Genomic DNA, 12,222 nt, shown 5'->3' on the forward strand with positions numbered 1-12,222 from the left:
CCATTTTATATCTGAAAATAATTCTTAATATGCTCTCTGAAAAACCCTAAAACAAATACGTGTTGCTCTTTCCATTTTTTAAAATGTAAAGAAACAATCCTTTCTTATTTTTTTAAGTGGATTTCAGCAGACTGAGTAAACCAAGGGAGGTAGGAAACTCCTTAATGGACGCAGAAGAGGACATGGATATAAAGAGAAATGATAACAGCCCAGGAGCTCTAGACACAGAGTTTCTTAGGGAACGTGGCAGCCTATTAGCTGGAGAAATAAGCCTGGATCAGATCCTGAAGGGCCTTGAGTCTTACAATAAAGAATTAAGATTTATCCTGTAGTTGATAAAAAGCCACGAAAAAGCATTTGGGCTAAATAACTGCTTGCTGAAATTTCTCTAGTGTGATCATGGTAAATGCACTGAATGGGCAGACTGGATGGGATTTACAGCAAATTAAAGAAGAAATTATAAGTCCTAAACTAAATCAATAGTAGAAAGGGAAGGGGGTGGCTGAATTTGAGAGGTACATGAAAGGCAGAATAGACAGGATTTGGGGACCAATAGAATTCCGGAGAAGGATAACAGGGTAATTCACAAGTCCCTACTTGGGCAGACAGTTGGTGCTGCAATTCACACTCAAGACAAGAAGAAGCAGGCCAAAGTAGGGTCTACTGAGTTTGGGGCATCTGGCGCAGATGCAAACAAAGATGGCAGCTGAAAATATAAATCGGGAACGTAGGAGAAAGATCTTAGAGACTTAGAGTGGAAATCATTGTCACAGAGTTGAAGTCTCTCAAACAGAAGCAATCACTCAGAGAGATTACGTATAGAAAGGAGAAGGAAGTAAAGAAAAAGTTGAATATTGAATCTTGCCCTCACCTTAGTTCTATCCCGTTACCTCTCACCAAAAGTACTGCAATATTCTCCTAATGCGTTTCCTTCCCTCCAGCATATTTCTTCTCAAATACAATCAACAAATTCATATTCTGCTTGTAACATCCTCTTATTCAGAAGCCTTAAATAGTTCTCCATTATCTACAGATGAACCCTCAAATCCTTGGCCTTGAAGCCTCCTACCACTTTTCTCTCTACTGCCTCTCACATAAAAATGAGTTTCTGTCAAATTGGTCTTCTCATTGTTCTACCATCATTCTTCCCCATACCATCAACCTATTTTTTAATCTACTTTCTCTTCTTTTCTCTGTCAAATCTTAAACATCTCTTTCCACAGAACTCAATTCAGTTCCTTTTCTGTGAAGAACACCTTCCTAGGTCATCAGAAAACAGAGCAAACTCTACATTAAAAAAAAAAAAAAAAAAATTCATGGCACTTACTGTCTTTAACACACGCTTGACTATTTTCAAGTGCTTATCTGCAAATGATACTTATTCTGAATTTCATTAGGTTTTCTGGTTCAGTTTAAAGCTAGAAGCACAGAAGTTTCATGAGGCCAGAGACTTGTCTATTTTATTCAGTGCTATATTCTGAGAGCGTAGAACTCTTCCTGACATGCAAACATGTGTTGAATCAATAAATACTCCTTTATATTTCTTATAATATCTAGCTGAGAGCTCTTCACATAAAGGTTACTGGACAATTATTTACTAATTGCTTATTTCATTTCTAGGCTTCATAAAGATAGACATGTGAATAATGAAAATAATTTTCTTCAAGAAGGCATGAGAAAATAGAGTTTCTTTAGGAATAAGAACAGTTTTTAAACGATTTCCAAAAAACCCTCCATACTCTATATGTAAAATGTTACTGTCCTACTTCCTATACTTGTTTTAAAGAATATATTAAAGAATGTGACCTTATTTGGAAATACAGTCATTGTGGGTATTATAAGATGCAGTCATATTGGAGTAGGCTGGGCCCTTAATCTGGTATGACTGGTGTCCTTATAAAAATGGGAAATTTGGACAGACACACACATAGGAAGGGTATCTCCGTGAAGATGAAGGCAGAGATGGGGTGATGCTTCTACAAGCCAAGGACCACCAAAGATTCAGCCATCATCAAAAGCTAAGGGAGAGACTGGAACAGAAGAAATCACCCCTGCTGAGGCCTTGATCCAGGACTTCAGCCTCCAGAACGATGAGACAGTAAATTTCTGTTGTTTTAGCCATCTAGTTTATAGTACTTTGTTACGGCAGCCCTAGCAAACTAACACATTCAGAAATCTGTCTTTCAGAACCTTAATGAGAAATCTTCTATGAGTGGTCTATGAAGAGCTCTGCCCGTGGTCCTCCTTAACTTCTGGTTCCCAGGGCTAGTAGATAAAATCCAGCCCATCTGTGGAATCTGTGGTTTCCTACCCACAGTTTGATGTCTTAGATGAAGAATTATTATGCTTGTAGCAGATACTAAACATGATGATAATTATCTTCTATTAAAACTCTGCTATGTTCTTGGTACTTTATACTCATTATCTCATTCAATCCTCATTACAACCTTTAAGATGATAACATTTCTCTCCCCATTTTACAGACAGGGAAACAGAGGCTCAGGCTGGCTAAGTTACTTACCCAAGATTATACTGCTGTTGTGTAATGCAGTCAAGATTTGAGCTCGCACAGATCTACTTCCAAAGCCCATCCTTCTACTATCACCACAGTGCAATTTTCATAAAGGCATGAAAACAAAATAGCTAAATGTGTCATATCCTCAGATATAAGGCCACCCTTTGAATCTTTAAGGTTAGAAATAAAAAGCTCTACCTTCCTGGCTTTAGATAGAGGGTTCCTAGTTTAGGCCCTTGGATGGCAAAGGCACTGCCCTCAATTCCTTACAGATGAAATTGGTAACGTGGCCAATAACGACCCTTCTCATTAATAAACCCTGCATCTCTGTCATAAAAGTAGACTTTTGGCCTAATTTCTGTCACAAAATTATTATTTGAAAGATATATAACCTAAATTTCTAGCATTTCTTTTGCCTCACAAGATACATTTATGTTATCCAGTATATGGAAACCAAAATGGATTCAGAAGAAGCTACAAAATAATAGTTTCAGTTCTCTGAAAAAGTGGATTATCCATAGGCTGGCTGTTCAAACCCATTGCTTAGCCTCTTCACTAAAAACATGATAGCTTCAAATCTATAAGTAATTTCTTTAGTATTCCCAACTTGGTTTGCTCCTGATTGGTTGGTTGTCCTAAAAGCGCTTTTCAATCTGAAAGTTTCAAGGTGAAGGGTCATCAGCAACACTGTAGAGGTTGAAGATATTTACAAGTATTCCACAGAAAGTAAAAGTTGAGCACCTTTCTTTGGGGCTAACGTTGATATCTGCTCTTTCTAGGTTTATCAAGGAAAATACTAAGAAAGGATACTTCAGTATCTTTTATACACAGTGATTTCTGTAAAAATATCAATGTGGTCAATTATTTGAGAAGTTAATTTTGTTATTTCATACACCTTGGCATCATTGAAAATAGAAAAATAATTCTGAATAATATAACTCTTTTGATATTCATCACTAAATTGCACATTTTGCTTGACTAAGTCGAGCAGCACTAATCTTCTGTAATCTCTTTGCTAAAAGAAACCTACCTCCCCAAAATAATTGGAAAAAAATGTTTCTTATTTTCTTATTCATTATGTGTTGGGTAACTCATCCAATTATTGAAAGAATATGAACACTCTATAGCTAATATCTCACTTCAAGTAATTGCTATAAAATGAAAAACTTTATGAAAATTACTTGAGATACTTGCCAATTTTATCTTTCATATGAGTTTGTTCAAAAATTTTTATTTTTCAGGAGTCTCTTCAGAAATGTATGATTAAAATCAAGCATATTATATATCCCTTCTGACTGATAAAACTATCCAAAATCCACCATGCTGAATAAGAGGTAATTCTAGTTTCTTTATATAGCAAAACATACTTTGTAATGTATTTTGGAATTATTATTATATAACATATGTAATATGATGATTAGTGCATAGTATATATTATATAAATAAGTAACTGCAGTTTATATGTTGTAGTTGACATATAATTATTTATAATACATAATAAATTATAATGATTATAATAATTTAGATTAGAATAATATAATTGCCTTTTTATTATTTAGTATATATAATAGTAAACAATTATTATGATATATTACAAAGATAATTACAAGATATCTTATAGAATAATAATAATAATTTTTAAAAGCTTTTCTAGATTTTAAATGGTCTGTTTATAAATTACATATAACTATTGATGACAAATGCCTGAAGAGAGAGGAAGTGCCTTGGAGAAAGACGTATGAATTGAGACCCAAATCACTGATGCTAATATAATAATTTAAAATTGCATATGCTCTTAGATTGCCCTTTATCTTTCTCAATCATCTTCCTCAGTGGTGAAGAAACTAAACTCTTTCATTGTACCAGATTTATTAAAACTACAATGCCATATCAATGTATCCAAATAAAATTTAGTTCACATTAAGAAAAATGTTTTTGTTCTGTTGGATCTTATTATAGAAGCATCAGAAATATGAATACTTTCACTGGATAATTAAGGAAATTATCTTCACAGATGCATGGATAGTGGTCACTTATCCCCGTGAAATGCCATTCATTCTTTCCTTTTTCCCTTTGAGTAATATGTATGTATGTGTGTGTGTGTGTGTGTGTGTGTGTATAAAATCAATATCATCCTCAATATCGACCTTATCTAAAACACTTGCATATTGAAAAATGGTTGCTTCTGAATAGGTCAGGGGTGGTTCTTCCTTTTCTCACAAATAAAAGATTCTCTACAACACTAGCAAATAGAAAATATTAAAAATACTTCAGGCACCAAACATGGTACAGCTACTTTTTTTAAGCTAAGAACTCACATATTGTCATTCACATTTCGTGTCCATTCCTGTCTCTGGAGCTGTGCTCTGGCCTCTTTTAGCCCATCCATTGGTTCTGCCACTCGCAGCGTTGGTTCCAGAGGCTTGTAGCGCTGTTCCCACACTTCAGAGACATCGCGGAAGGGTCCCTGACAAGAAAGGGTGAGGTAGATAGTTTGTGATTTATGACCAAGGCTACTGAATATCTACAAAGAATAACAAGTAGTATTTACTAAGTTATTTTTAAAGAACAACTTATTCTTCTCTGAATTAGAAAACACATGAAGTAAGAGCATCACATCTTCAAGAAACGTTCACACAAGTGCAAGTGATTATACTAAAAATGTTTTAAATTAGGCAGAATTTTCCCCACTTACATCAAAAGAGTTTTCATGCTAGAACTAGTTAACTTGTAGTTATAAAAGTTGCTTTGTTTTCTAATTTTAAAAAGCACGTTTCTTATAATTTAAAAAGAATTCGCTCCCATTTTGAGTAAGCAAAAATATTAGAAAAGACCCTGGGCACAGTTTTCAAATAGATAGAAATCAGACGGCAAGTTTTTTTTTTTTTCATTAAAATAAAGCTTTTAGGTGAATGCCAAATCTTACATTTAACTGGTGGCCTCCCCCAAAATATAGAAGGGCCATATTTTAAATTATTTTAAGTGTTTTTATTTAAATTCTAAATTCTACTGCTTAATAACTCTGATACAATAGCGACCATTTAATGACACAAATATATAGCAAAGTCCATAAGTTGCAATGGTGTGAAGTGGTTTACAACATATTCCACCTTTAAATTAGTAGTTACTTACAGTAGTTACTAGAACCCACTGGTTATCTAGCTAGTATCCTATGAAACACAATACAAATCGGAGGTGGCTCGAGATTTTGCTGTGCCATCAATTACATTTTGTTTTCGCCACCTTTGTTGTGCAGGAGAGAAGTGATATAAAATAGACAAAGATTTCTAATCATATCCCTTATCCTTAAAGATCTCTTCTTTAAATAGGTTATCACTAACAAGACACAGCTGGAGTTACTGCAAGCATTGAGTGAAGACTGGGGGGCTAATAAAAAGAAATGATTCACGCCTCATTTATGTTCACTTATGTTTTACATTAATAGAAACCAATAATAGGAACCAGTTACCATAAAAGTCATGGACCGTAAATAACACAAATGGCAAATAAGTATCATCTAGTACTTTTCACAGCTGGACAGGAGGATTGCTATATTTGAAAGTAGTTAATGGATTTTTATTGGAACTTTACTTTTTAAAGATACAGTAACATGATTCCAAGTTCAGGAGTAAGAAATCAAAAGAGGATATTTTCTACAGATTTTTAATCTTTCACTTTGACAAATTCTGTGGTTTGAAAAATAATATTTGGTTGTGTTATCAGGGGCAAATTACTTCTCTAGACCTCTTCTCCTCGTATGTAAGATGGAATAACTATCTCACAAAATTGCCCTTAAGATACATAAGACAATATAAGTAACACTCTTAGCATTGTACTTAGAGCCTAGTAAATATGCAAAAATTGTACTCCTAGCTTTATTATTTTCTTACTACTCTTACTTTTAGTTTCTAGAGGAGTTTGAAAAAGATTTTAAACAATAGTAGCATCAAGTATATAAACAAAAGACCAAGGCTATGACTTTGAAGGGGCCTGCATTCACAAGGAATAAAGTTTTTTTGGTGGCCAATCTCTGCCGTCTGACCTTTGCTGATGTATCAGTAGAACACATACCCATTTGAGGCTTACTCCACTACTTGTTCTGGAACTTGCTATTTCCAACAAGATTAGGAAATGAAAGAGGAAGCCCTACTTAATACTTAAGCAGCAAAATTTAGAATAAAATAGACCCACTCTTCTTCTTTCATTAACTATAATCTTCATGACCACAATCCTCCTTAAGAATGTCCATTTTTCCATGTGTTTCAGTGCCTGATCCATACATTTATATCTTAGACAATTAATGTCTTGCCTTTGAGCTTAATAGACCACCTTCCTAGTCAGCAAACTTGGCCACTACTGTCAAGGTTCTCTTAGGCCAAAGCTTCTGTTGACTTCTATTTCTGTTGATAGACTCTTTTAGATCTCAAGTGATCACTTACACCAATCATACCTGGAATGAGATAGCATCCCAAATTTCAGACAAAGCTTCAGACTTCAGCTCTGATCATTGTACTCATTTCCAAATACTAATTCCTAGAATGTGTAGACCATTCAGGATTCAACCTGAACCTACCAGACTTCTTGGGCTCTTAGCTATAGTTCTCCAATATTTGACTTTCTTTGCCTTCAATCAAGTCCAACTATGAGTCAAATATATTTATATTCTTCCGTATTTTTAATAACCCACATTATAGTCTTGTATTTATAAACTTTTGTATAAATATCTTGTATTTATAAACTTTTCTCAAAGCTTAAATAATAGTGAAAAATTTTTTAAACTTGCTATTACTGTCTCACACATTTAAGAAATTCACCTCACAAGTGCAGATAGACTGTCAGAGTATAAATAGTATCATTTGGACTGTAGTATATATAATCTCAAATGTCCCCAGTGATGTGGGTACCTTTTTATTATAGATAAGTACAGGAAATGGGGTTCAGTCAAAGAAAACCACATTAAGAATCCCATTCTGTGAAAACAGGAAAGGAAAGAAGAAAAAAAAAAGCAGGGAAGGAAGGGAGAAAGGAAGAAGTCAAAGATGATAAGAGAGAAGGTGGGAAGAGAAGATGGGAAAGAAGGAAAAATAAGGGAAAGAAGGAAAAATAAGAGAAAGAAGGAAAAGAAGGATGAGAGGATATGATGGGGGTGGGGGAGGAGGACCAGGGGTAAGTAGGAAGGAGATGGGGAGAGAAGGAAAGGGAAAGGAAACAATTAGCAGGGATAATTATTTTGTGGTATGTTAGATAAATGTACCTTACGAGTATGCATGTGGGTATGTGTACCTGTATATGTATATGTGTATGTATATACACATATATAAAATCTTCCATACAGATGTGTATTCCACATACATATGAATGTATACCTTTATATAAATGTGTATGTATTTTCCATGTCTTTATATTTACACCATTGTGGGTATAATAAGAAATATATTTGGTCTTTGTCCCTGGTTCCTGGCACAGAGCTCCTAAAACCTTTGCAATTTCCCGATGATAGGAGTATCTTTTGTTACTCATAACAAGAATACACCTGAGTTTAAGCTAATAAGGTGACTTAGACTGGAGTCCCTAGATAGCCTCTGGGTGAGACTGGTCACCAGAAAGACCAAGTGATTAGAAGCTTGGCACTTCCCTCGTCCAGGGAGGGGAGCGCTATAGAGACTGAGGGAGGAGAGACAGAGACAGGAAAACAACCAACCATGTGAGTGACCCTGGTAGAGGATCTCCCTACCCTCCTCTCCTTCCTCCACAGCTGAGCTTTTATATGAAATCACGGTCCCGGCTGACACCTTGACTGCAACTTCATGAGAGATCTTGAGTCAGAGGCACTCACCTAAGCTGTACCCACAACGCTGACCCACGGAAACCGTGAGAAAAGAAACGTGTGTTGGTTTAAGCCATCAGGCTGTATACATAAATATAATATAATTTATTTTACAGCAGTAGATACACAGAGGCAAGCCTGTGTAGGAAGCTAACAGGCAGCAGTTCTGGGGGTGACAGAGCTGCTTTCTGGGGGTGACAGAAGTGTTGCTCTCTGGAACTTTTAGGACAGTGACAATCATCACAACCCATCCCCCTCCACCCTTTAGCCCTAGGACGTCATTTGCCAATCACGCTATATTCTAATCCATGGTGAAGATTTTGTCTTTGCTTGAGTTTTGCATTGTTTTGGGCCCTCTCTAATTCTCCAACTTACACTTTTTAAATGACTCCCATGCAAAGTATGTTTACAATTGTATAGAATCATATGAACCATCAGATGAGAGGCTAAATTAAATAAATTTGATAATACATAGGATTTTTCTAGCAACAACAGGTTATAACAAGTACAGTTATTACAGTATTGTTACAGAAAAAGGCTACATCCTAGCCAAAAATCCTATGTGTTAATTTCACACCCAGAACAATAAAATTCAATACCAAGGAAATATTTATTTCTTTGATATATATTTTAAATGTACTTCATTTTTATTATTTAAAATTAGATTCTGGGGAATTCCCTGGCGGTCCAGTGGTTTGGACTCGGCACTGTCACTGCCATGGACCAGTTTCAATCCCTGAGATTGAACTGAGAACTAAGATCCCAAAAGTTGCACAGCACAGCCAAAAAAAAAAAAAAATTAGATTCTGTAAAGAAATAATTTTCTTTTCACAAAGACAAAACAATAACATTTTAAAGAAAACAGAAAGAACACGATCACTGACACAATTCTTATGTATGTATACGTAGAGCTGATTCACTTCATTGTACAGCAGAAACTAACACAACATTGTAAAGCAATTATACTCCAATAAAAAACAAAAAAGTGAATAATAAAAGTACGAAGACAGAAAAGTTAAACTGAAAAAAAAAAAAAAGACTAATGAGTACCTGACATCGTTTCCTATCAATGGGTGGCAGAATTCCGGACCGAGGAAAGGACCGGGCACTCGTGCAAGCCAGCCAGCTGCTAAGGCTGACACAGTACTTCGGCTTCACTTTAGGTCTTTGGTGTGTTAAAGGCTTTGCCTGCTGTAACCGCAACTCCCATGGATCAGGATCTTCTCTGAAAGGTGAATTGTATATACCTGGAATCTAAAGAAGAACAACATCATTTTGATTTTTATCCTTCATTTTCACATAAAATAAAGGGAAGATAAAGTTGTACCATACAAATTTTCATGTTTAAGGACTATGTTAAACTACAACTCTAGTTCTTAACTAGAGGTGGACTTTAGATTAGTCTAAGGACATTACAAAATACACTTTGTCTCCAGACCAACAATTTCAGAATGATTCATGGTTGAAGACTAAACATGTTAAAAACGACTAATAGAAACTATAGTTTCTACCTGCTACACATGGCATATTTGATATAATTGTATTTGAGAAAAAAATAACAGGACCTTAAGGCATTCATTTTGTATTCTAACCATTAACTACGTATATGTATACTTAACCAGCTCTGTAAGTCATACATTCACTCACACAAACTCAAATATAAAATGCTTGAACCAGTTTCAGGTACAAAGTATGAACTTAATAAATATTTGATTATTTGAAAGATTATTCATTATACAACCTAATTAATGGCTGCCATTTTAAGTTCTTTACTTTAAAATAATAAGCTGGTATATATATATATATATTATATATAAACATACATGTGTGTATATATATGTGTGTGTATATATATGTATACAATCATTCAAAATAACATCCTGTATTTAATGAGTTGCATTCACATGGTTAGGTGCATTATTTCTATATCATCACATTACCCTTGCTGTCTATCACTGACCTTGTCACACACTGCATCAAAATAGTCCAGACTTATTTAACACAGTGCCTGCTATGCAATGGAGGTTCAATAGATGTATGCAGGATAAATGTTAAATTCAAGTTTACCATATTCCACTTTCTGAAAATTCAATGACGTTTGAATATACAAACTGCTTAGAACTATATTTTTACTCCTTTCCTATATACAAATGCATATTCATGAAGAAAAGCTATATTTTAAACGATAGGATGACTTGTTTAGTTGCTCTGTAGACATTCTAGACTAATGTAAAGAATGTATCCATTAAACCTATCTGGTTTTTCCTAAAAATGTGCCTTTCTCTCATGCCACCATCATATCCATAAATATTTCTGGTTGTTATATTTACCTCTTGGAATAAGCAAGTCCAAAGTATTATGATTGCCTACGGTAGTTGTCTTTGAAAAACTATCCTAGGAAATTTTATATTTCTAGCCTAACTCCTCAGTAAGCATAAACCTCTATCAAATACCAACTCAGGCTAGATTCCGTGTCTTATCCCCAATGCTTCCTTAATAGCTTGGGGACAACTCTATCACAGTACTTATTACACTGTTTCGAAATTATCTTTGTGTGTGTCCATCTTCCCAAAGCAAGCCTCTGGAGCACAGGGACTGTATTTTAGGTATTTTTGCATCTCCAGGGCCTAGCAAAGTGCTTAACACATAGTAGACACTCAAAAAATGAATGCTAAATGCTTATGGAGAAAAACAATGCACTGTTCAGAAAGGCCCATAAAGTCTCTATTTTACTCTTACTTTCTCGAGCCGCATAAATATTTTAGTAAAATGTTTGAGTTTATTTCAAAATCTGATTGACTTCCTTCAAAGTTATAGATTATATCCTTTTCATCTTTCTTAACACTTCAGGTTTAATTTGCTTTTGAATAGATTGTGATGTAGAACTAAATTATCACAGACCCACTGAGTCATCTCCAACTCAAATTTTTCCTACGCTAAGGAAAAAGTTAATGTAAATATATTTACCTATTTAAATTTTTTCTTGAATTGGCTCTTCTTTGAGACTTTTTTCCCTATACAATTTACATAAGATAAAAGTATTGGAAACATTATAGGCATTGTATAAGCCATTTTTAATGGCATGTTAACATTCTCTTACTATAATACTAAATACAGAACAAGGTGGACACGTAAACAGATATTTTTAATGATGTTAATATAAGAAAATTAATACACATGTATTCAAAATAGCTTTTGGTGGACAGTAGTTTTTAAGTGGATGGTAATTTTTAAGATGATTTTTAGGGTGATTTTCTAAGATGAGACTATATCAATTGTAATGAGAAAAAAACAATAAGTATTATACTAAAAAGACTATTCTGACATAAAATAGAACTAAATCTATATAGTCTATGAAAGAGATATAAGAGAATACCATTCTGTTTAGTGATGACCTAATTAACTGAAATCTGTTAGTTTATCATTTCCATAATCTTACAGATTAAAATGGTAAAATGCATACAATATAACTAGATTATAATTTACCATTTAAAAATATCTATCTACCTGAATAACTGCTACCAGCTATTAACTTTACCCCCATTAGAAATCTTCCTTGATCTCCTTCACATTTGCATGCACATGTATACATAGGCTAGATGGGAAATGCAAATAGATCAGTAGATATGATAGCTTTCTTAAATTATATTTTGCAACCTATATGGAGACCTCCTCATGTGTATTCTCTTTGCAATTTAAATCATATATAGATAGAAAATATATTTTAATTGAATGGAAAATGTATCATTTAAAATCTTCAAGGTGTCAGTATTTTAGAAATTAATTTAATACATTTGGCTAACTTTTGTCAATGAAAACGGTCCAGCCCCCCTCAATCCCTTCAGCAAGCAGAGACCCTATCTACTTATATTAATATAGT

General features: G+C 34.3%; 1 protein-coding gene across 1 annotated transcript in view; it reads right to left on the minus strand.

Annotated features, from left to right (window-relative positions):
- Positions 1-12,222, minus strand: part of SPATA17 (spermatogenesis associated 17) — a 191,531-nt gene that overhangs the window by 67,250 nt on the left and 112,059 nt on the right. The window contains exons 7-8 of the mRNA XM_036865026.1: positions 9,393-9,596; positions 4,834-4,982 (exon numbers count right to left, since the gene is read on the minus strand). Of these exons, the coding sequence (XP_036720921.1) occupies positions 4,834-4,982; positions 9,393-9,596 (353 nt within the window). The remainder of the gene's footprint in view (positions 1-4,833; positions 4,983-9,392; positions 9,597-12,222) is intronic.

This window comes from Balaenoptera musculus, chromosome 1 (genome assembly GCF_009873245.2).
Source record: "Balaenoptera musculus isolate JJ_BM4_2016_0621 chromosome 1, mBalMus1.pri.v3, whole genome shotgun sequence".
In the NCBI taxonomy this organism is placed as follows: Eukaryota; Metazoa; Chordata; class Mammalia; order Artiodactyla; family Balaenopteridae; genus Balaenoptera; species Balaenoptera musculus.